The 25,640-nt window shown below is 38.7% G+C and overlaps 2 protein-coding genes across 2 annotated transcripts; one reads left to right on the top strand and one right to left on the bottom strand.

Annotated features, from left to right (window-relative positions):
- The first annotated feature begins 3,960 nt into the window (after nucleotides 1-3,960).
- LOC131893269 (uncharacterized) lies at nucleotides 3,961-17,846 on the top strand. Its single transcript, XM_059243250.1, has 7 exons — nucleotides 3,961-4,229; nucleotides 4,302-4,396; nucleotides 6,789-6,895; nucleotides 7,002-7,124; nucleotides 7,911-8,075; nucleotides 17,344-17,608; nucleotides 17,685-17,846. Exons 1-7 carry the CDS (start codon nucleotides 4,103-4,105, stop codon nucleotides 17,769-17,771), a joined length of 969 nt encoding a protein of 322 aa, XP_059099233.1. The 5' UTR covers nucleotides 3,961-4,102; the 3' UTR covers nucleotides 17,772-17,846.
- Nucleotides 9,940-15,266, bottom strand: LOC131893268 (uncharacterized). Its single transcript, XM_059243249.1, has 5 exons — nucleotides 14,631-15,266; nucleotides 13,680-13,845; nucleotides 13,010-13,259; nucleotides 12,637-12,943; nucleotides 9,940-10,346 (listed from the first exon to the last, which is right to left on the bottom strand). The coding sequence occupies exons 1-5, from the start codon at nucleotides 14,978-14,980 to the stop codon at nucleotides 10,010-10,012; spliced, it is 1,410 nt and encodes a 469-aa protein (XP_059099232.1). The 5' UTR covers nucleotides 14,981-15,266; the 3' UTR covers nucleotides 9,940-10,009.
- Nucleotides 17,847-25,640: the final 7,794 nt, after the last annotated feature.

Below are 25,640 nucleotides of genomic sequence, written 5' to 3' on the forward strand. Positions count from 1 at the left end.
ATCTGGCTAATCCTTGAATATAAGGTTGATCCGGAATTTTAGTCAAAAACTTGTCCAAGTCTGACTTAAATCCTGCTACTGGATCAACGCCTACATACGCCTTACGAATATTTGAGGGCAGCAAATTGAACAATGAAGGAGCTCGAGAAAGAAGAGAGTTGGACTTCATTGTTTTAACTAGCCTGGATTCTCGAGGGCTTGAAGGTGCTCTCAAAACGCACGTTAAGCCTCTACGGTCACTACAATTGACCCTAAATCCTGGGTTGGGACAAAAGCTCATGAATGCTTTTGAAGATGTAACAATATCAGATACCTTTCGTACCTTCTCTGAGTACTGTACAATCCCAACCTTTCTAACCTCTCCCAATACGAGAGCTCTCTCATATCCTCAATGGTCCTAGTAAAACATCTTTGAACCTGCTCAAGCTTTTGCAAACCTGCTGAACTAATTGGAGTTTGACAGCCTTTACTGATAAAGACTCACTTCGTGTCTTTAAAGCGATTTTCGTTGACAAAAAAAGACGACCCACATCTGAAACCGTGTAAAAGACACCGCTTTGAATGCGTTTTGATTCTTCAATCGCAAAAGTCCCCATTTTGACATACCCTCATTCTCTTTAATTCTTTCAACAAAAGGTAGGTTACTGGGTGAATTGAAAACAGCTTCAATTGAACCCAATGTAGATGCTCGTAAAATTGGTCTCGTGACTGTCGAAGATAAATTGCATGAGGAATTAATTTCCACGCTCATAAAGCATATGATCCCTGTCCTACAAGAAATCACACGAATGGCAATAGTCGTTTTGATAATACCTGGAGATAAAAAATAACATTGAATGCCAAGTACACAAATTGATTATGTCTGCTTTTCTCCCTCAAGACCAAAACGTACTTCCCTGATTTGTTCATGTTACCATTCTGATATTGGCTCTGTAATTGGTCCTTTGACTGAGCTTGAAATAAGTACAAATATTTTACTTTCTAGGTTTAATAGGGAATAGAAGTGTCTCTTTAGGTGGTCCATCACATCAATTCAGACATGGTTCAATAAGTCTATATATTTTGATTAATTCAATTGGTTTCTTCTTCTTGATATCACGAATAAGCCCCTCTTTTTACAAACGTATATCATTTTTTTTCCAATTATACCCAATTACTATTTGCTCATGGATTGCTATAAGCCAAAATTCCAGACCTTTGAAATTCCGATGGTAAGTATGCAAAAAAATCTGACAAAAGGTAGAAATGCCCTAGGTAATAATTGTGGCACCTGGTTTAATTTAACGGTAAAACTTTCATATGATACTGAGTAGTGTTTATTGTTGGAAATATATTGGTGGTTGTAAATCGGTAATTCGCATGTCCAAAAATGTAGAAACGAAATTACATCCTCCAAAAATTGCTATTGAAACGTTGTGACATTCATTCCAATGACAATTATTCATCAAGGTCCAGACTTTGAGGCGTCCATTAGTTTGGAATGAATGAGGGAAGTAAGATCAAGACCAACTCTGGGAATGAACCTTAGTGCCGACTTGGATTAATCTGGATCTCGATAAACACCTTGACTTGCTCTTAAATGCACACACATTCTGTGCATGACACGCGACCTTGTTTTTTCTTTTGTACTTCACCTCACCAAAGAAAACAATGAATGTCGAAGGTTAAATAGATCCGCTTCTAGAGGAGCACTCCACCAGAGTGAGTGCATGGTTCTCGTCTCAAAAGTGCACCCACCATCAAGAGAAGATTGATTGATCTTGGCAACAGGACATTAGACTTGCATGGCAGAAGCTGCAATATTGCAGTATTTCAATTTTCGTCCTTAAAACTGGGAAAAACGGGGATGAAAAGTCTCATGTCGACAAATCTGCAAACAGGAAAAGTCGACATACCGGAAGACTCAACGCTCTGGAAAAAATGAGAAGTGACTTTTTAGGCCTAGATTAGTGAATGCGGGAATTTACAGACTCAAATAAGGATAAACAAAGAGTTTGGGGGAAATAGGTGGGAGGCCTTGAAACTGTCATATTTGGAGGAACCCTGTTCATCATGCAGGTTTCTTTAAACTTACTGTTAGTGTTTTCTTTACAATTTTAGGTAGAATGAATGTTGGATTTTGATCTGGGTCACTATGAATCTTGAATTATAAGTACTGGACAAAGCAGTACTTCCAGCACAGTTGATCACGTATTGATTCCAAATCCCTACGAGCATTGGTTGGTTATTGATGTTCGCCACTAGAAAAGCATTGATAAAATTAGAATCAAACTTTTTTTTTGCACTCACTCACCACCACTTTGAAGAATTCTTTCTTGGAATCTATTTCGGATCGTATTTCGACTTGATTCAAGTTTGGAGGTCAAAAAGTCTCAGCACTTGGCCGAAAGCTGGGGCCAATGAACGGTAGAGCAACATTCATTCAATTTATTCCGAAGGTGGAAAATATGTTAGTTCTCTTTAGCAATCTTAATGCTTGATTTTTTTTATTTTGAGTAATTCAAATATTATCAAAGAAAACCTTGTGCAACCAATACACTTGCAGTCCTTTATCGAATACTCCCTGATATTGGAATGGTTCTATTAAAACAAGCTATAAAAATATAATCCAAATAAGATTATTGGTAAAAAAACCGTTATAGGCCCAGACCAGTCCAGTTTGCTTGATTGATTTGACAGAACAGAAAAGTCCTTTTTTAAAACAAAATGATGTGAAAGTTGATCAAAGAGCCTCTGATGTGAATTAAAATTGATCAAGAAAATAGTTTTTTATCGAAATTTTGAGACATTTAATATGGTTCTCCAAGTTGCGTCGCTAAAAGACCGAATAAAGGACAAAAAAAAAAAACTTGAAAGACCTCAAAACTATTATGATCTAGTATGTATTTGGAATTTCTTTAGAATTTATTAAAACTGTTTAAAATGCGTTTTAGTGAACAACCGTAATTGTTTCAAATCCGCCCTGTAAATCAAGGTTAATTGACACATTACTGACTACTGTATATAAATTGCCATGTTCTTCCTTCTTTCATATGCAGTATAACTTGACCAATGGTATAATATCATGGTCCCATGGTTAAAACAAGATACAAAACGCATGGTTGTCGACTCTAGACAATATTTGGAAATACATTTTCGCTTTAATGCCGTTTAAAGAAAAGTGTTTCTGGAAACTTCCTAAAGGTAACATGCAAATTGCTGCATTATCTTTTTGATCTATGATTAGGGGTGCACGTTTTGTACCATAAAAAAGTCCAAAACTACAACTGAAAGTGCAAAAAGTTAAAATGAGGAGCTCATTTGTTTGACTAGTTATTGGCGTCAAATAGAGAAGAAAAAGAGAGAAGATTGCCCCAACCAGGGTGGCCAAACTCAAAACCCCAGGAAAATTGGGCCAAACGCAAGTTTTCTCTGAATTGAGGATAAGTACCTTGAGACTAACAAGTACCTGGCATCTCAGACATTTGTTACATTTTCTAGAAGCTTCCCACAAAAATGCTGATAATCCCAGGGAACAATCTCCGTATACTTAAATTGATTTATGGTCACTGCAGTCAGGAATCGAATAAAATACTCCAGGATTGCGGTAAATATGCTTGCCCATAGTCTTTCGTTTAGACGACCGAACTTCTACTTACACATCTAACCTCATTGTCTCGAGTCAAACTTGCCCTAAACAAGTAAACCTTGAAATATAAAACGGATTTATATCATTCATGAAAAAAGTCGAGTACTGCACATATTTGGCTACACCGGACTGGGCCATTGAGTCATCATCCTCACGTAAAGATAAGAGTGAATAATTTTAACAAACATGGAACTCAAAAAGTTATTTAGGCTTGACACTGCCATGTTAGAACTGAGAGGCTGCTGATAAGGGCTTTGGCCTGCAATCATTCACAGATAAGGCGACTTTAGATAGAGGATTCCAGTCAGGCCCGTCGTCACTAACGGATAGATAAGGTCCTCCTGGTATCAAGTGCCGATCGATAGTGAGCTCGAAACATTTCAATCGCCTCTCATTGATAATTCCTGGTGCTGACTAACATCATTACAAATAGTGGGAAGGAAGTAAAAAATCCATATTCACAACAACCCAACCATGCGAGTGCTTCTCCCTTTTCTCCTGGCCGGCCTTTTGGCCTTCAGTGGTGTATGCAGTCTTAGTGTTGGCCAAGCTGAAATTGTGGGGAGTGATGGCCTAGATGAAGATAGTCCCATTGCCGATGGTGAATCAGTTGGGGAAGGAAGGAAATTTGATAAGGGTGGCTTTGTAATTAATTGCTCCTCTTATTTTCTAGATGACTCATTCACCCTCAAATGTGATATTCAAGTTCAGGGATCCAATGATGGTTGGTTGTTATGTATGTGGACTCACGAATTGGAAGATGAACAAGTAAGCACTTTACAAAGGAAACTTCTTCTCAAGATCGAACGGAGGTGAAAATGGCCAATCACTTATCCTGATTTCAGTTCAGTTCATGAGTACATTATTGAATGCACTTCGGGTTCAATAGCAAGCTTTTTTGGTTTGGATCAATGTGCAAAAAAGGTTTGCGCTAAAAAACAAAAAGCACCTCGGCCAGATTTTCAATGCAACATTTTGAGGCACAAAACTCTCATGACAAAAAAAGCATATACTGGCATGAAGATTTATAGAGGCATCATCCTATGAAATGAAGATGGTCAGTGAAGTTATGCCTGAGTCATAACCATCACCTTGCGAACATGTACATTATCATTAGGCTCCATTTATTCACCAGAAGATGCCTAAGATATATATATATTTTTTCATATCAAGATATTTAATCAATCCCAGATAACCATACTCTTAGAGTATGACCGTAAAATTCGTGCCCTTTGATAACACATTTTGCTCATGGAAGAACTCCTTAGTCGATCTATCATTTTCGATAAGATATGTAATCTTTGTTCTGTTTCATAATTTATGTAAACTCAACTAAAAAACCAAAGCCATTCAGAGCTGGAAGTTACGATGCTTGATATCAATCATTACTTTCAATTTCTCTTTTTAACAATGTGTGGTAGAGTTAGCCTGATCCATTTTACTTGCTATAGACTTTGAAACTGCCTAAAATGTCGTCGTTGAGAGTTAGATTTAGGGATTGGCTGGTCAATCTTCTGTCTCCTGCCATTGCTGAAATTTGGCTTTTACCTATCACTCGATACATTTGGCGATGTCATACAGCTCAATTCTAAGCAGAACATTTTTTGGTGAAGATAAAATGGAACTTTGTGTCAGTTCCTTTTTGTCGCTAGCCTACTCTTGGTTTTGGTGAGCATAAAGAAATTTGAAGGCGTTTCTTTCTTAAAAGAGCTCCATTGTTCTGGGCACGCTTATTTCCACTTATTTGCTGAAGTATCTAACCACCAAACTTGCATTTTTTGCTCATCCATAATGCATCTCTTGAGGAATCAGGAAGCATCTGTGTCAACTCGGATTTAGTTGCCAATGTTTGTCTTTGAATTCCAAAGACTTTGTGCAGATTTGGAGTCTTGAATTGACTTTTGAGGTAGCGGTAAATACTATGAGATGCCAGCTCAAGATAACAATGATAAAGTGGCAAGATAAGTTTAACATTGTAAATAAGCTTCAAAAGCTAGAACGTATGAACGTTTGGGAAAATAATCTAATGCACGGAATGTTTCATTGATGTGAGGAAATTTAAAACGCCGACCTTAGAATAAAGTTGAATTTATTCAAATATTTCCAAATGCACAAAGAGGTGTTGGGCGTAAAAAACCTTGACCATCAAACATTCGTAGTACCGTTTTAGGACTAAAATATGAACCTTTCAAATTAATCGAAGCCGCGGGGAATTTTGATTTCTCAAACCAAATTTGTTGAGAATTGAGAGTCTATCTAACCTTGTGTCAACATCGAGGAAACATGTTTTCTCAGCCGAGCCTTCACAATGTGCAGAAATCATTCTTCCGTGAAAAGCTCCACTTTGAACCCTTAAAGGTTGGCAAATGCTGCAAAGGCGCGAAGCTCTGGTTTCTTTTCACAGCAAAGGTCTTAAAGTCTTTATTTGGCCTTTGAACTTGTCTTTTGACATTTCCATTGACGTTTCCATCGCTCGACTCTCTTCATCACTCATGATTAGGGCTGGAGAAAATTACTTAATATGATTTAAGGCCCCCAGAACCGGCTTATTTGTAATTTCCCATTTTCTCAAGTTTATTTGTTACTCTTTTAGAAAAAATGACAAACTAGTGCTAATTGTTTTATCTTAGTTGCCTCAAATAGGTTTGTCTTTGTGTTTCAGATCAGTAAAAGTCAATTTTGCCTAAAGGCATGCAGAAAATGTGAAAAAATTATAAATGAAACAAAAATTCCAATTTGCATGATCCTAACAACTTACCTCAGATTACAGATTAGATTTCATACTAGTACTCAAAGGATATTGGAGGCAAAGAGCAATCCAGAGAAAAATCGTTTCCTAATTCAAAACTTATTCATTAAGGCAATGAAAGTTCAATCAAGCATTTTGTTGATATTTTTTACTTTCTTTCATCTTATTTGCCAAATTAGTTGCCATATTGGCAAGTTTGATTCGCAAAATGAGTTACCATTTTAGCTAGTTTTATTTGCCATTTTTAGGAGTTTGAAGGCCCTTTTATTCACCAGGAACCTGGACCCCTACTCATGACGTGGGAAAAGAGAGCAGAAATAACTGTTCCTTTCTTCTCTTTTCCGACCTTTCAACTGAGAAAACCATTGATATTAAGCATCTCATTGCTATAATACCGTTTTCTTTCTCAAGGATGCTAACAATGAAGACCTTCGCATTGTTTGTTCCACGTCTCCTGATGGATCTGCACAATGTTCCAATAAGGGCGGATCTTCCGAGCTCAGCTCTTATGCTTCCAGGTAAAGCCAATCACCAATGACAGAGGAAACTATGGATGGTTATTGATACAGCCTCCAGATCTACTACTACGATACAAAACAAACTTGTCTTTGCCCTTTTCCATAGAGTGACCCTCGTGACGTCGAGCAATAGCTGTGGGGTGACCGTGCGAGGGGCTGAAGCCCGTGATAATGGACGTTGGGAATGTCACGTCACAGATTCTTCAATTTCTGGGTCTCAGCATTACAGGTGAGCAAAGTCAAGTAATTACTTATTATTACTAGAGCTGTAAAAATAGTCTATTAAATTTGTCAAAATAATGGCTAAAAAAAGTGGGGAAAAAAGCCGAAATAGTTGGGGAAATAGTTGATAAAATATGCGAAAAATAAGCATGAATGGTGTTTTTCTAGAGTTTTAGGTACAAGAAGCTAGATTTCGAATTTCAAACCTCTGGACATTTAGCAAACCACAACAGGCCCAAAAAGGTAGCTAATTTGGAAATTGCTTTCCTAAAACTTCCAAAATCAAAAGGTCTTCCCCTCAATTTGGTCAACCTGAAGACATTGTTAGCACATAACTTGGAAGTTATTGATGCTTATGTGAAGTTTTCCATCAATATCAGGTTCAAGTGGTCTTGTTTGCTTTTGTAGCGTTGAAGGAAGCAGGAACGTTCGAACGAAAATAGACAAAATGCGAAAAATGGACGAAATGTGTGAAAACGGCAAAAAACCACAAAAAGTCGAATGCACCCCAAATAGTCGAATAGACCCTAAAAAGCCGGAAAACGTGTTGAAAAAGCCATTCAACTTTTTTTTAATCTGTACTTATTAGTTATTAACATCTGAAGCATTAGCTGCATGACAGCCAATATCGTATAATTGGCGTTCGAGTTTTAAACCACTTTACGTGCGTGGAATCAAGTAGAATACATAGAATGTGGTCACTAAGTTGTGAACAGTTAAGGGAATAGGGATAAAATGTAGAGTTTTCAATGAAGAAAAGGTCATGTGGTAATAGTTTGCATCTTTCTTGTAGTTTCGTTGATATCCATGTGGCCAACCAGACGACCATCTTCATCACGGATCCCGATATGGAAGAGGACAGCTCACAAACCATCGAATACGACCTCGAAGACGAACGGGCCGAAATCGAAGCCACGTGTACTGGCTATGGCGGAAAACCTGAGCCCACCTTCAGATGGTAGGTTGTCCTTTGTTCAAACAAGCTCTCTTCTGAAGCCTTCTCAATCCAATGAGTGATAACAAGTGTTCTCTTAATTACGCAAATAACATTTATTTAAATCCCGGGCCCCTAACTGCATCATTTGTATCTTTGGTCCGTTTTCATATGTTTATGCATTTTAGGCTTCTTTTGACTGATTTTGCTAGGGCTGAAAATTTACATTTTCACTATTTTAATGAGAAATTGGCGCCTCTGACGTATTTCTGCCCTTGACGATTCAGGGTCCCGCCTGCCATCTCTTTCCTAGGGCACTTAGACAATTTACAAAAAAAACTGGAAATGTTGACAAGTCAAAGCTGTTCTATTGACAATACCTGTGATTGTTATGGAAGTTTAGTCTTTGATTACTGTTCAGATGCTGATCCATTGGAATCAGAGCATACTATTGCTAGAATATTTGTGTCCAGCTTAACAAATTGCTTAAGGTACCTTGGTATCCCATAACAATATAAAGCATTTTGACGTTTTTTTGCATCCCTCTATGAATCCTGGGCTTGTTTTCTTGCATCTTTATTTGCATCTTGAGGTCCTTTTTTTATGCATAATTTTGAGAACCCTAGTGATAACTCTTTAGCTAAGTTTAGTTTCCATTTTATCCACGCAACCACCCCTCAAAACGAAATATTGACAATCAAAAAAGATAAAATTCATAATGCAAAGCTCAACATTAACATGCATTTTGAAATTAGTAACTAATGCATTATCCCTGGAATAATATTCCCGTTGAAATTCATAAATGAGAGGCAAGAACTTTTTCCTAGACAAAAAACTTGTCAGGACAAAGAAGTCAATGTGACTAAGAGGATATTATGCATCAGCTGACTCTATGCAACCTCTCTGATAAGATGAGTTGTGAGAGAGGGTCACTTTTTAACGGGATTATGGAGTAATTGTGTATTGAAACAAAATGGAGAATAGTGCCACAACACCATCATCTAGTTTTTCTTTCAGTTCCCGAAAGAATTAGCGAAGCAACCATGTCTTTTTCATAACAATGCAACATTTTAGGAGCCAGATTCATTAGAACAAATACTCTTCTCTTTTTCAACCATAACTGTATTCATAAGTTTTCAAACTATTTCAAAAAACGATAGCTTCAACAATGGTAAATGTTTCTACAATGCAAACTTAGTTGAATAACTAGGTACCATGCAAAATCCTAAGGAGGTTTGATCAAAAATAGTCATCATTTCTGGTCATGATCAACCGTGATAGTTCTAAGACCATTGCTAAGTTTTTTGATTGTTTGGTCAAAAGTTCATTTCATTGAATGTGAATCTGTTACTTAAAAAGTATTTCTTAGTATTCATTAAATGGTTTTAAGTGTTTAGAACAAACCGAAAATTATTTTCAATGAATAGCCGCCACTATCTCTACATCATGGCAATTTCATGAGCGCATTTTTACTACATTGTCTGAAAAGCGTATCAAAAGTTGCATTCATTAGGTGGGGATTATACAACATTCAGAGAAGGTACAAATGGTACCTGAATACTTTACGTCTTCTAAAGCGTTCATGAGCTTTCTCTCCACCCAGGTTTTAGGGTCAATTGTAACAATCATAGAGGCTTAATGTGCCTGTTATGAGAGCACCTTCAAGCCCACGAGAATCACTATTAGTTGAAATAATGAGGTCCGTCTCCCTACATCCTCAGGCTCCTTCATTGTTCTGTTTGTTGACCTCTAATATTTGGATGCATTACTGTGTGTAAGCGTTAATCCATTGGCATCTTTTAAGTCAGACTTGGAAACTTTATTCTTTTTTGATCAGTCCTACTATCAGCATAATCAGATAAGTCCACTATAAGGAGGCTAACATCATGTACACAAAATTATTAGTTGCGCCCTGTTTTCTTTTTAAATAAGAGGCACGACCCTGTTTCTGTAAGCTTTTATTTATTCTGCAACAATTGGTCAACCCTAGCTTTGGTTCGAATCCACATAGAGTGCGTGCGTCCGTGTGAACCCTGAAGAATATTCAAGGCCTTCTGGTTGACCTCGATTGCTTGTTTGGCTTTGCCCATTCTCTCCAAAACTAGAGCCCATCTTGAATAGAATGATCCAAGATAGCGTGGCCCATGAGCTCCATACTCTTGATAGGCCTTGTCACAAACGGATCCGTACTCGAAGGCTGGCAGGGTTTCGCCAAATCGGAAATTAGCCTCAAAGAGATTCTCGGCAATCCGTACCATCAGACGATGTTGAGGGTAGAACAGACCTGTCATTTCGCTGAAAGATATTTGACAAGCAAATTACGTGTGGCAGGTGGGATTTCCAATATCTATAAAAGCATAGAGCGCACGCGAAGAGACGTATTTAAGAATTGACTCTGAATAGGTTATCCTTGTATTTACGATTGTTTTTGAAACAAGTGTCACGAAAAACCTGGTATGATTCCTCTAAAAACAAACGAACCCATTTCACTTTACTCTATCATTCTCGATGGTCTTGACCAGACATCTATTGGTTCATATGAGTAATGAGATGAGCTGCGTGATTTTAGAGCTCATACCCGGCTCTTGTGATGGGGTCTTAGGATTCCAAATCATCGTGATACCATAAGCAATCAGCAGAATATCTTGAACATGAAATGTAAATTTCAAGTCATTAAAGAAGGAAATGTTGCCTTTATTACAAATGTACCACATAAAACTTATTTTCAATAAACAAATTCTAACATACTAAAGCTTTCGCGCCAATGCAGCAAGTTTCAACCAGAGTTCCATAAAAGTCAACTCGGGGGTTTACAAAACAAAAACCGCCCTATCACTAGTTTCTAAGTTCCTGCAGACCTGCTTTGATGGTCTGATTGGTAAACGTTTGCCCCGAATTGTTCACTTGCTGCAGCTAAATTGGATCAAGAAAACAAAGTAACAATATCATTCATGCAAGCCCAGACACGTGCGTTCCCGTAAAAACCAGAAGCATTCTGGGAAATATATAATTGCCGGCCTATAAGGGTCGTCAAATCATGATTCTTGGTCCTAGTATCAGCCAAGTCCAATATCATTCCACGTTCCACGTATGTGTTACTAGTAATGACTTCCTGTGCAATGACTTTTCCTGATTTGTCCACAAAATAATCGATATCTGATGGGCATGGAAACAGGGACCATGTGTGTTCCATGTGGATTCTCTATCGGCTCAGACAAAACCCCACATTCTGCGTGCAAGTAATATAAAACTATGGTTTTCTTCCACCTTCCACTTGGGTGGTCCGTTAGTCGTTGAACCATTCCACCTTTGGAAAGTAAGAAGCTATTTTTATCTCGCGCCAATCAATCTTCGTCCCACTTTCAGTATTTGAACTTTTCCAAGGAAAGTGATAGATGGTATTGAGCCCCAGTCCGTGGGTTGAAACTTTCAAATTTACCCATCACACTTGGTGGTTCTCAGGGATTTTAGTCAGCAAGTAAAGACTCCCACCTCGCACGCATCTAATGCCTCGAAAGTTTGGCGTGGGCGATGTTATCACGCCAAATTGAGCACCAATCAGATTTTAGTTGATCGCTCAATTTCATCACCTAACACTTGAAACAGAAGGCCGTGTTCCAATATCTCTCTGCCTAAGCCCCCAGTTCACAAATCAGAGTTGCTGAATTTGATCCCAATCCCCCTGAGAGTCACTTTTTTTTGGGGGGGGGGGATTTTTAAAACCGGGGAACCAGGAGGGAATAAGTTTGTTCTGGCTGGCATTTCCTTTCTTTCCTACATCTGGTTTAGATTTTTCGACCAATGGGCGAAAAATTGAAGAAATATTCATCTGATGGCTTTTGTGCCAAGATCGATTTGAAGCAAGTCGATTGCTTCTTGAAAATTTCACACAATGTGCTCGCCTTTCACATACCCGAAATTAAGAATAGTGGGCGAGCTAGTGTTTGTAACCGTGCATCATTTGATTCCATTTAAGTAAGAAAATGACATTGTAAACCTCTTTTCCACTAATGAGCGCTCAAATTAGCTAATTGTGAGTATATCACGAAAATGAAGTCAACGCCTCCATACTGAAGCGATATGCTAGCCAAAACGCTCCAATCTAGTCGAGAAAAAAACAACTCCGACTACCCTTTATTATCAAGTATCCTTACCCACGAACTTCTAGAAATATGGACTGGAAACAAACTTCCCGTCAAATGCGCCTCCTTTTGGTCTCAACGATTCTCTGCCACTTTTCGAATTAGAATGATAAGACAAGAAATACAGATCTCTTCAATTGAGGGCAGTGTTTTACTTTTATATTATTTACTTGTAAAGTTGTTCGTTTCAAAGATTTGTTGTTAAAAGCTTATGTAGCTGACCAAGAGCAGGCCGAAAATTCGAAATTTATGTAACGTTTGCTACATAACTTTGGATATATTTCATGAGTTTCCTAAGCATAGTCTTGGGCTCAAAATTGGCCAAGTTTATCTATTTAATCAGATCTTGCGGTCGTATCAAGTGCTTATTTAGCATAAAGTGCACAGTTCAGGAGATTTTTTGCTTTTGTTCGCAGTCCAATCTCTAGAAGTCCATGCCTTACCTGAAGAAGGATGCAAGCTCTTTAGTTGACAATCGTTCATCGCGTTCCAATGCGTGATCCACTTTTTCATAAATCTGGTAGTATTTCTTCAAGTGTTCCATTGAGGGTGGTTGCTCACAATTTTGGCAGATATTTGGGCAGTGGTTGTTGTTGTTGTTATTGCTAATGGACGCCATGCTGAGGTCAGGTTCGGGTGGGCCAATGTAGACAGGCCTTCCTGAACAATGTTGACATCTCATGCAATACAAAAGGGCCTCGCTCTTGGGTAAACAAGGCTTCGATCCTTCGGTTTTGAACATAAGTTGACCTGTTGTGATTGGCTCGGATAAGTTGGAAATGCTTTCAAAAACTGGAAAAGGATAGAGGTACATACGTGTTGAGGAGACACAACGTGGGCAATCACAATGGAATTGATATTGTTCCAACAACTTCTTTTGTCTCATCTCTGAGGTTTCCATGAGATCAATATATGAAATTCTGACCTCGTTCCACTTGAGAGGACTCTCCATGTCCACCAAGGTCCTCACAAATATTGTTCGCCCCAAAAATGAGACAGTGGCATTGGGTGCACAAGAGTGGTCCAAGATTGAGGGGGCCAAATAAAGACCCCAGCCTTTGATACTCTGTGTGGAATTGGTTCATCAAAAAAATCCAATACCATATCACATGTTTCATCTTTCGTGGGGAGATAAGTTGTAGGTTCTCACTTTTTGATTGGAAGCAACTCCAAGGGATTAAGTGACGAAAACCTTGTGGCGTGTTTTGTCTAAATGACATGTTTCATTGGCTTTTCAACAAGTAGGTTGTGAGCGAGATTTGATGAAGCCGAAATTAAAAGCCATTGAAGTTCAGTTGGAAATTTTTAAAATCTTGGATCCTCAAAGGGAACAAAGAGCGTGATTTTAGTTTGGGAACATGTCTTCCTACATTGAAATTTAAAATTGTGAAGGTTGAATTATTCAAATTGTATGATTGTGATCGATCTTTATATTCTTTCTCCCAAGGAATAATTCAATTCATTTTTTGATGAACTGCAAGATTTCCTGATTGCCGTCACAGATCTCGAAACCATTGATGATCAGGCGTCCATAAATTTCTAGAAACGTTTCAAAGTTCGGTGCCTTGGGGCCTAAAAGACCTGACATGACGCGATGGAACTTTTGGATCAGGGTAAAGTTCTCCCCTTCTTGCGAAAGATGTTCTTTGTGACTGGAAAGAAGAGCAGTTTTGTTCAGTCTAAAGAAAAATTAATGATTCATAGATCATAGAGATACAAAGTCTAGCGTCGTGCCCATGAATAAAAACAATTATAATATGCTTGAGTGGTGCGAGTACAAGTGAATCAAAGAAAATATTTTTCCAAAAGAGGCAAATAGCCAATTAATCAATAGCTGTTACCTTCTTTGTCTAAGGTTTGGAAAATTGAGACTGGAAGAACTTGATATGGTCAAAAGGAATCAAGTACGAATACTTACCCAAGCTTTGCTTAAAATGAGATAGCATTAAAAGGGAAAGGAGCTAAGGTTGTTCCAACTTTTTGATTTCTGGATGTGAAGAAAATAACGCCCCATCCATTGAATGTGCACCTTTCTTTTGTAGTGATGGGTTATCAAATTATGATTCTTACTCGAAGCAATCGAAAAACCGTTATGGCTTGTGAACATCTTTTTTTCTCTTCACTAGTGACCGGAAAGTTTCTTTCCAATCACACTTGAACCCTGAACCACAAAATAGAACTTCAAACAGTGGCATCTGGCTTGCTTTGGGTTGATGATGAGAGTCAAAATCATTTCCATGAAAACTGCTTTTCATAAAATAAAATCGACATCCTTCATGTTTAACTCTTCCTAAATACTGAAGCCATCACGAAACAAATTGTGCTTTTTGCATCAATTCCTTTAGCAGAGAACTCCATTCATTCGAGGAATCTCAGTCTATATAGATTTTACCCCTCTACTTTCTGTTCTTTTGGGAAAGCACATCGATCAAAATACCTCATGAGATCTTCAAATGACCGCGTTCCTCCGGAATACACTTCGGCATTGTCAACTCCGCACTCCTTGTTTCGATCTAGCTTCAGGATAAGCTTTACCACCATTCGAACACTATCACAAATATCAGGATTCTCTGCCAAGATCGAGCACTCATCTTGATGAGACTCGACATCCTGGAGCTTGCACTCTTCATCACAATAACGAGTCACACGACAAGCGGAACATTTGAGCAATTCATCGCTCTCAATGCGAAAGAAACAGAACGAGCAATGGCTTTGGACAGCTTGTCCTTCCAGGATGGCACAAAAAGGTTCGGATCGTAGGATCACTTCTCCAGCCTCGATCGTCATTTTGATTCACACAATCAGCTGTAGGTCCTTCAATACCTGTCTTTGTCAGCCTTGAAGGCTCTCACTTCACGGCCTTTCAGTGCCTCTCAACGGGAGCAAATAGGGACTGAGTGGGACAAAATGAACAAAATGGAAAGGAAAACACTTGGGGACAAGAGACAATGCCTTCAATGGAATTGTTGTGACCGTCAATCTCTCGAGTCTTGAAGCTCAACTCTCTCCTCCGTTTGACAAACAACTGGCTAATGCGAAACAAAAGACATGCTAAACACTTGGAAAAGGTCCAAGGTCATTTGAGGATTTTTAACCTTTGAAAAGAATCATTGAATCATACAAAAGTACGTGGCAACATTCTCACAGGTTTGACAGGGTCGATTAAGGGTAAGAAGGAAAAGACACATGATCATATTGAACCTATTGGAGAAGAGTCAAGATGATTTAGAGGACAAACAGAACGTTCATTATATTGAAAACAGTTTTTTCTAACCACGGTCCACCAAACAGGATTGGTTCAACAACAGGACAACATTAGATATTTTTTAAGATTTATATCAAGACATATCCTTCAAGAGATGGTGTACACATTGATCTGGAGACAAACTTGTTCATAGGATAGAGGTAATAAGTGTGCTGTAAATTCTTGTGATGGTAATTGAGAACATAATGTCTTTGTTTTTGTTTTTGTTAGGTTTACAAAATTTAGAAACACCTTTTTTTCTTTCAAATTGCTTCAATTCCAGGGGCGGAGATTGTGTGCATATAGAAAACCCAATATGAGCAATAAATTAGTGAATGTTTTACGAACCTTTCATATCATTAGATATGTGTTCAGTGTGTTTCTGAGTGTTCTATATGAAAAATAATCTTGCGTAATAAAGTTCTTTAAAAATAGTATACATAGTACAAAATACTCAGAATGGCACTTGAATTGATCAAGCGCATAAAGTCACGAATCGAAAAGGGACACAGGAAACTTCAATTGCATAAGTATGAGGAGTATGAAAATTACTCTAATTCTAATGATAATAATATAATAATATCTTTATTGCGACTCTTGGTCATGTCATGGCGTAAAACTATTAAGGAAATACAAACTGTTAATAGAAAAATGTCAAAAATGGTAAAAGCAATAAAATAGTTGACTAGAAAGTGATATCATAATGAATATGACTAGAATTGGTTCAATGCACATATTTTGATAAAAAAAAAGAAGTCACAAAAAGTTCATAAGAAGACTTTTTAAATACGTGTCCTCGATTGCATTTGGTATTTTCAATGCCTTTGGTATGGTACATAACGCCAAGTTTTGGGTCCAAATTATCAATATAGCAAATAGGCGAATTGTTTCAAAGGATAATAGAACATTTGTATGAAATATTGACGAATTGTCGATATCTTTCGTACACAATATTTTTGTTGGAAAGCTTTAGACTAAACATTACTCATTTATAGATTGTGGGGGAAAAGTTGATTTTGAAACACAAAACATCACCTTTTTTAGGCAACAAAATGAGTAATAACTCAATAAGATATAATGAAATCCCCATCATCAAAATGTCAAACAGGTATTTTAAAAAGCTCTCTAGAGTCACGAAGTCTTCCTGCACGATTTGTGCCTCAAGATCAAAAACAAATGCCATTAGTCAAATGAAGATAAAATTTTCTATAAACCGTGTGAATATGCTAGAATTAGACGTTGTCAAAATGCAACATCAACACTTTTCATTAAAGGAAATCATTATCTCTATCGTCATGACGGCCACAAGGCCATTCACGACCTATTCAGTCTAATAGTAGTAGTTTCCCATGAGAAATACAGAAGTACAGGAAATTCATTGAAAAATGTAGTGCGGCACCCTGAGTTTGAGCATTTTGTCGAGAGAGCGCTTTGACAAGTATCACACTTAGAGGACAAACTGACATCAGGATCCAATTGAACTTTCAATAATTGAGTGATGTTGAGTTACAAAACTCAAAAAATGTCATGTTTGGTGCAGTTCTGTCACTGCACTAACATCTTGGCTCAATATCAGAATATTTTTCGCTTCAATAAGCCGGCAAATTGAAATAGATGACAAAGTGAATATATGCACGGCGCAGGTTGGCTGTGACGTTTGTCTTAATTCTCCCTCCACAAAATGCCTAAAATCAGGGTGCCGCACTGCACTTTTCCTTGAATTTCTTTTACTTCACATGACTAATGGGAAGTTAGAATAGGATGATCCTTCCTTTCGATTTCATTGGGACTCTTATGTTTAAAAATCGAACTAAATAACAGGGAATAACAATGAAATGAATTTCTGAACTTTTATTCCACTAAACCGCAAAAAAATCCTGAATTTGTAACTCGGATTTGATTGCAGGTACATCAATGACGATCGCAATGAAATTTCCGAAAACGATCTGCAACGCCGACTTCGACCCGGAGAAGACAGTATTTTGGGCGAATACGTGGAAGAAACTATTATCTTCCAACCAACTCTGGAGGATCTTTGCAATAGCTACGATATCGATGATTACGCGTGCGAAACGAACAAGCCCAGATATCATTTCTTCAACTTTAATTTGATCTGTAAAGCTGATCAAGGCGTTTATTTCGAAAGAGAGAATGAAGACCAAGAAGCCATGGTAAGATGGGTTTTCGGGGAATTTCTTCCAAGGGAACGAACTCCAATGACTGAGATCAATTTGCTTTGTTTTCCAGGTGACAGTGGATGTGGTGAGCGGTTCCACGGCTCCTTTAGCGTCAGTGGTTGTTTTACTCTTGTCTTCTATTATTTCTCAATGGTGAGAGTGTCATTGTCTTCAGTTGATTTGGTTTCCTCAATAAAATAAAAACCTGGTAGTAAACATTAAAATCGAACAATGATGTGCTCAGCCTTTTTTTCTGGACTTATTCAACGTTTAGTTGTTCCCTCCCGGCAAAGGCAAAAAAGCCCTAATCCTAGATGTTTCAATAGGAACATCATTGGAATGAGAGGGCTCTCGTATTAATGAGAGACTAAAAAAGTTGGGATTGTACAGTACTCAGAGAAGGTACGAAAGGTATCTGATATTGTACGTTTTCAAAAGCATTCATGAGCTTTGTCCCAACCCAGGATTTAGGGTCAATTCTAGTGACCGTAGAGAATCCAAGCTAGTTTGAACCATGAAGCACACATCTCTTCTTTCTCGGGCTCCTTCATTGCTTCATTTGCTTCCCTCTAGTATTCGTAGGGAATACGCAGGCCTTGTTAATCCGGTTGCATCTTTCAAGTCAGACTTGGACAAATTTTTAGATAGCATTCCTGATCAACCCTACATTCAAGGACTAGTTCGGTCTGTCAAATTCACTGGTAGACCAAATATCATATAAAGATTGAAAAGTAATAAATAGACGAATTATAGCCTTTCATTTTAATAACACTGGTGATTACATTCTCTGTAGCGGTTAGAAAAGCCCGTGAAAACCCAAACCCCGAAACATTGTTTGATTCACAAAAGAACCATCGGACAACTCACTCAAAATTCGTTGTATGAAAAGTGCCAGAAGTGCCATTGTCATTGTTTTGTTTTGATAAGTTGTAAGGCTTTTAAGGTTATTGTGATTAGTAGATAATTATGTAGACAAAGGTAAGTTAAAGACATAAAATCAAACAACCACTCAGAGTGGGAGAGATCGCACAAACTCGTTAATATTTACTTTGAATGTCCAGAGTGATTTGTGAAAAGAGTGAAAAATCTGAGAAACTTTAAAGGCAAAATTCTATATTGTTGCCCAACCTGCAGCGGGTTACCCTGTGAGACCAGCCTGATCATTATGAAATACCCGGTTGATAGTGCAGCCATCAACCTGCCGTGGTAGAAAATTCCACTGTGTTATAGTTACTCAAGTTAGTATTGTTCATGGATGGCCCACTTGCTATAAAAAACAAAAAAAATCATTTTTACCATTCTTCCTTCTCTGCTCAATAGTCATCCCACTCGATGAACAAGCCATATTTCTGCCAGAGGCCATGATGTTTTGAATTAGATACCATAGCAATTTAGAGTTAAACCAAAAATCTACTAATTCACGTATTTGGTTCCTTGAATTGGCAAAAAATGATAAAAATGAGCAAAATTTTACCCACGGGATTGAAAGCGTCTACATTTTTACTTTTTGAGAAAATGGCCAAAATATTTTTTAAAAATATGCTTGATTGAAATTTAGCGTTTTTAGGGTTTTACCCGCTCTACTGATAAGAATCCAAGACACAAGTGGAGCTCAATACTGACATGTTCTCGACGTTCGATGCCCCTTAATTCGCGGAGAACATTATTCAGTCCAACCTGGATATCCTGTTGTAGTTGAATCTGCGATGCCTCTCTAGGTAGACATATCCTGAAGAATAAGGGGAGGCAGTAGCGTGTTTTGGAAGTAACTAATGCACCCACAGCTACCTTTAGATCATGCCTAGGAACCCTCGAGAGAAGTAGTCTAAGAGTTCCTAGGCTACGGTTCAATTCTGATCGTAGTGGTGTCATGTGCGTGTTCCACTTCCGATTGTTCTGCAAGTGGACTCCCAGAGTTTTGCATGACTAATATTCTTCAACCACGGCTTGACCAACCTGGATTGAGATAGGATCTGCTTTTTTATTGATTTCTGCTGATGTTGATCAAGTCGGCTTTGGATGAGCTGGCTATTAGTTCATTCAATGCCACCAACTCCAGGCTCTTTCCAGTTACTTGACATTTGCACAACCACGACTGCCTCATCGCATGGAGTACGTCAGTAGTGGAGTGGAAAGCTCGGTTAAAGATCGAACGTCTCCTAGTGAGGTTTGGTAGAGCTATGCGTTACCTCCTGATCAGATGCATTCCCACTGAGAGAGTGTTCAATGTGCTCAATGAATTCCAAGTACTTGATTAGAAGGTAACGCAAAACTGAAACGTCTTCTAGCGAGGTTTCAGAGAGCTTTCCATTCCACTACTACCGTGCTCCATGGTCATCGGCAAAGCCGGTGAAGTTGGCACGGAACTCCTGGGGAAGACATCACGGAATATCCATCGTAAACAGTAGGAAGAGGAGAGGAGAGAGAACCGACCCCTGAGGTGACCCAACTTCCAATTGTATGGAATCGAACAGTTCCCCATCGCAGCAAACATGCTTTTCACTCCCCATTAGATGGGATCGAACCCACTCCATGGCAGTTCTTCTAAATCCACACTGTCCCAACTTATCCACGAGAGTGTCGTGGTCCAAACCGTCAAAGGTTGCACTCAGATCAAAATGCAATAAGCCGGCCGCCTGCACATTGGCATTAGCATTGGCGAGGTTTGTAGAGACATGACACAGTGCATTTAAGGTGGGGTGATCTTAACGGAAACCATGTTGGCCTTGAAGGGAAGATATTCTCGATTTTCTCATAAAACTTCCCCTTCACTCATTGGGTGGAACGGAAAAGTATTTATGACTTTTATTTGACGTTTTCATGTGACACGAAGAGGATCATTTATTGATTCTCAAATTGCCTCTTTTTTAGACTTGTAGAAAATGTTGAGGCAATGAGCTTTTTCTGTTGTTGATGCACTAGGACTGCCGTCTTTGTTCGCGATGCTTCCAACTAGTGTTCCATTTTGGGCCCCTTGAATGGTATTTACAACTTTCCACACTTCCCTTTGTTAAGATCCGAAACGAATTGGTTTCTTGTGTCTCGTCGGACTAGGCGCACGGTTAGGTTTCTGATTTTCTTAGGGCGTCTTTTCACTAGGATGGAAAACCAAGATTGAATCCGGTTTGAGCATTGAAGTAGGACTAGTGCTGGGGCGAGTTTTTGGTGTTTGAGTCTTTTTGTTCCACTTAAGCACGGTGAAAGACTCAAGTCCTCTGCTGGATTCGCCCCAGCACTAGTCCCACTTCAAACCGGAGTCAATCTCGGTTTTCCATCCTAATGTAAAGCCGCCCTGAAACTCCTTCAGGAGTTCTTCTTTGGCAGCACCGTGACACTTGTTCATTTGGCCCCATGGTTCGTTTCTTTTTTTATTTTCTCTTTTGTGTGGTCAGTTAAAGCATGATTGTAATTTTGGGGGGTCTTACATGTTTTCTTTGGAGCGTGAATGTCAAGGATATGTATGTTGGATCTTCCTCAAAGACAAGATGGGATGGCATTTAGCTCTTGTTAAAAATTGGTTTTGTTGAAATTCTTGAATATTCGCTTGGTTATGCGCCTCGTAGAATAGACCACTGATTAAATTAAAAACTGACATATGATAGTCTCAAAATTTCCGTTCCCAATCTAAATCAAGTCTGTAATGAAATATTTATGAAGCTTTGTACAATTATTGATTGTTTCTTGCCTTAGCATTTGGAAATACCTTGCTAAAGACTGGGTAGAGGATGATTCTCAAATTTCGGTCGAAATTGCCATTGTAATGTAAAAAGTGGGACAGGGGTCATCATGTGAGATGTGAATTACAACTTTGTCACCTAAATGTGCTGAAAATGGGATCGTCTAAATGTAGCAAAACCGCTGCAAAGAATGTAAGCCCCGGCATATTCAAAATGAAAGCTTGTGATTTGTCTCACTCTCGTATCCGCCTCCCAATCTGGGAATCCTGGTTTGAACCCAAGCTTGCCAAGTCCAAGCTTCTTTGCAGTATTTAAAATTATAGAATAAGTTGCTTGCTTAACACCTTAAATGGGCGAACTTACGATCATTCCCGCGGGTGAGGTACTAATTAAGATCACATATTGGTTGTAGAGATGTAATGAGCCAAGAATTTTCGGGCTGGGCTGAGCTAAGAGGAAGGTGGCTCATTTCGAGCTGAGCTGGGTTGACAGTTTCCCTCACGAGCTGGGCTGGGCCAAAAAAAACAGGTTTTGAGCTGAGCTGGGTTGATCGGGTCGACCCGACCCATGTCTGGGCTGAGCTATGTCTGAGCTGGAAAAACCAATAGACCTATTGACCAATCTAGTTTCTAGTTCTCGTGTCAGGTAGCACCAAGAAATTGTCTTAATCCAAACTAGGTGTTTAAAAAGTGCAATCAAAGACAGAACATAGAGTTCCTTTTTGACGATGGTACCATTCAACGAAAAAAAACTGTCTCACCTCGGACTTGCATTCATAGACGACAAGATAACCTCTCGAGTAAATTCATGCCAATGATATGTATGTACTATTGACATAATTGAGACTTTTTGCTTCCCTCCCTTGAGCGCTTCAATAATTTGAATTTGATATGCTTTCACAACTCTTTCAACGTTTCAGTACCGAGTTCGGGTAGAGGATTTTCAACAAATGAACAAAATTTGCATTCTATTGTGTCAAAAAAAAAGACTTAATGTTACCCAGTAATGCCTCGAAAATGACAGCGAGTAATCTCGTCGGCGGCTCCGGTGTCATCGTTTCAATCCATGTGACCTTCCTCGGATAGTCGACTTCAATCCTTAAGAAATTGACTCCAAAAAAGCATTGAAAATGCGGACATTGAATCACCTTTCTCAAAACGAGAACTTTCGAGAAAGCGTGTGATCACCAACATTACGGTAGCTTTTTTTTCTTCTTCTTTCCTTTCTTCCTTTCTTTCTGGCTCCGGGCATGGCATGATATCTTGCAACACCATTTGATCCGAGACAAAAATGCTTGTGAGTGTACCTCACTCAAAAAAAACTGGAAATTGGCCCATAAATATTAGTTTTACAAAGTCTGAAACTCAAATAGAACCCTTCGGGAGGCACTCATCCAAGTTTGAGCTCGACAGACGAAAAAGAGGCAGACATTTTTCGTCCTCGCTTTTAGCAGTTTCTCAGTAACATAATGTCCCATTTTGACTTTGGTTAGTATTTTGCCTATGTTATTTGTTCCAAAAATGGGATTTCTCGTTGGAACCGGTAATTTCAATGTCTTGACGAGTCTGTATTCGCAGATGGGGCCTCTAACCTAAAAGGAAAGGGTCAAGAAAAATTTACGAAAATTGCTGCATCAATGCTCTTATTTATGAAATCGTGACGCCAAAGTTTTGACAGTAGTTTCAATTTCTGATAAAAGGTGGGGCTTTGTGTCTGGGATTATTTCACGATAGAAGCCAATGTGCTCTTTTGCAAACCTTGCAAAGAAAAAAACGAGAAAAAGTATTATAAGGCTCAAAAAGATCGAAGCTCTTCTACGCTGAGGAGACATCTACAAAGCAAACATCCCTCTGAATTCAGTTCAATTATCCAAAATACGGGCATGTCGCCACGAGGGACTGTTATTTTGGGGCGGAAGATACCAACAAGGATCAAGGGAAATGAGAGCTAGACACAGGATGCTTGCCAAAATGGTCGTGAAAGGAATGGAACCATTATCAATGGTGGAAAGGCCTGAATTCAAGGAATTCATTCGTGTGTTGGATCCTCATTACATCCTCCTTTCAAGAAAAACATTGAGGGATTCTCTTATAAGAGATATGTACCAGGAAGACCAAGAAAGTTTAATGGATCACCTAAATAAGGCTTCTTAAAGAAGTCACATAGCAGAAAATTTGCGATCGAAAATTTCGACTACGCTGGTTCAATACAAAGTGGAAAAGGAAATTGTTTGTGCGATCTCTGACAACGCTGCAAATATCCAAAAGGCTTTTGGGACCCTTTCTTTTCCTCATCAGCCATGTTATTCTCATCTTCTGAATTTGGTCGTAAAGAAGTCTCTTTCTGCAGTTATTGGTCTACAAGATTTGATCAAAAAGGTATCGAATGTTGTCACCTACACTCATCACAGTACTGTTGCTTCTGATGAGCTTGAGGATCTGCACATCAAGCTTGGTTCCTCACCTAAAAAGTTGATGGCCAAAGTTGAAACAGGATGGAATTCAACATTCATGATGTTAGAAAGATTTTTGGATTGCAAGAATGTCTTGACACTATTATTCGCCGACAGTTTTTTTGAAGGAAAAAGTGATGGCTTCAAATTTTCTCATTCAGAGTGGGATTCCATTCAAGATATGGTCCATTGCCTCAGTCACATTTATAAAGCTAAACAAGAGATGGGAGGAGAAAAACACACGACAATCGGCAAAAGTATTCCAATGACCACAGTATTGATGAAAGCGTACCAAGAAGAAGTGGAAGAAAGTAAAACTACATTAACAAAAGAACTTGCCCAAGAAATTCTAAGGAACCTTCATCTCAGATTTGGAAGAGTGGAATTTGATTCCATTTACACATTCAGCACTCTCTTGGACCCGAGATATAAAAACTGACAGATGGCTTAGACCAGGCGTTGACAGAACTGAAAGAGGAGCTGAAAAAGGGATCGATCGTTTCAGTCTCCGGGTCTGATATTGCAAGTGCTTCATATGAAGGAGTCCTCTCTTCGCAAGCGTCCAAGAGGTCCAAAAAGTCCCTTAGGACGAAAATGGATCGAGAAGTTATAACCGAAATGAAAGATAGCTATTCTTCCTCAAATCAAGCCACTAATGAGTTACATTTGTATCTGACTGAAGTCCCAAGAATTTCACGACAGTCTGATCCTTTAAACTGGTGGGTGAAAGTTGGCAAGGAAAGGTTTCCTCATATTTATCAAGTTGCCATAAAGTACTTAGCTATTCCAGCAACCTCTGTCCCCAGCGAGAGGCTTTTCAGCTCTGCCGGAGATATCTTGCGTGAAAAAAGAAGCAACCTGGGAGATGATATTGCCACAAGCTTGATATGTCTCCATGCAAATTTGTAAAATGAATTTTAAACTTGCTTGTATCCAAAACAATGTACCGCTTTCATAATAAAAACAATTTTATTTCAAATATCTATCCAACTACTGTTTAACACTTTTCACTTTGGAACATTGATACATTGAAAGTGTACTTATGGGTTCCTCAAAGAAGTGTCTTGGGCCCTTTGCTGTTCGTCATTTTTGTTAACGACATGAATATGTCTGTCGAATCCAAGGTATAAAGCTTCGCGGATGATACCAAAATATACAGAGAGGATATTTCGAAGTACAAGTGAGCTTCAATAACAAATTTGCGATTTTGTGATCCAAAACGGTTTGTGGTTTATTGCTAAAGAGCGAAAACTAAATTTGATTCATTTACTGAAATTCCTTTTTGTGCACGTATGGCCTTCAACTTTTACTTTACCTGACAAACACAATTGATGATGCATGATAGACCCGAACGAAAGCCCACTGAATAACCCACCGCACGTGGGTTCGACGCTTACCTTGGACCAAAAAGATCACGAATAAAAATTGTTCCAAACGTCAGTAATTACTAATAGCATTTCGAAATATTCAAATTAACCCAAGCTACACTCACTTTGAAGTGTTTGCAAGTCATTTAAAAAACGATTTGTGACCTTTCTTTTATCAAATTTTATTGCAGTTTTACCAAACTCTCGTACTACATAAGGAAAGATGGAGTACCAGGCAAAATCATTGAACAAGTAGCTGAGTAGCAACCAAATTGTTAATTGCAGCAGACCATTCATTGTCATGCATAATATTTCCTCGGCTTGTCTTTCAGTTAAAGACAAAAGTTGTCAAACTGAAGTGGGCCACAGTTGAGCTCCGTCGAGTTCGGTCAGGGCTGAGGCATGGCCTCGTCGATTTCGAGCTGGGTTGTATCATAGCTCGACGATTTCGAGCTGGGCTGAGCCAGAGTCTAAACCCAGCTCGAGGTGGTCTGGGTCAAATACGTTTCAACAATTCGAGCTGGGCTGAG

This window comes from Tigriopus californicus, chromosome 2 (assembly GCF_007210705.1).
Source record: "Tigriopus californicus strain San Diego chromosome 2, Tcal_SD_v2.1, whole genome shotgun sequence".
NCBI lineage: Eukaryota > Metazoa > Arthropoda > Copepoda > Harpacticoida > Harpacticidae > Tigriopus > Tigriopus californicus.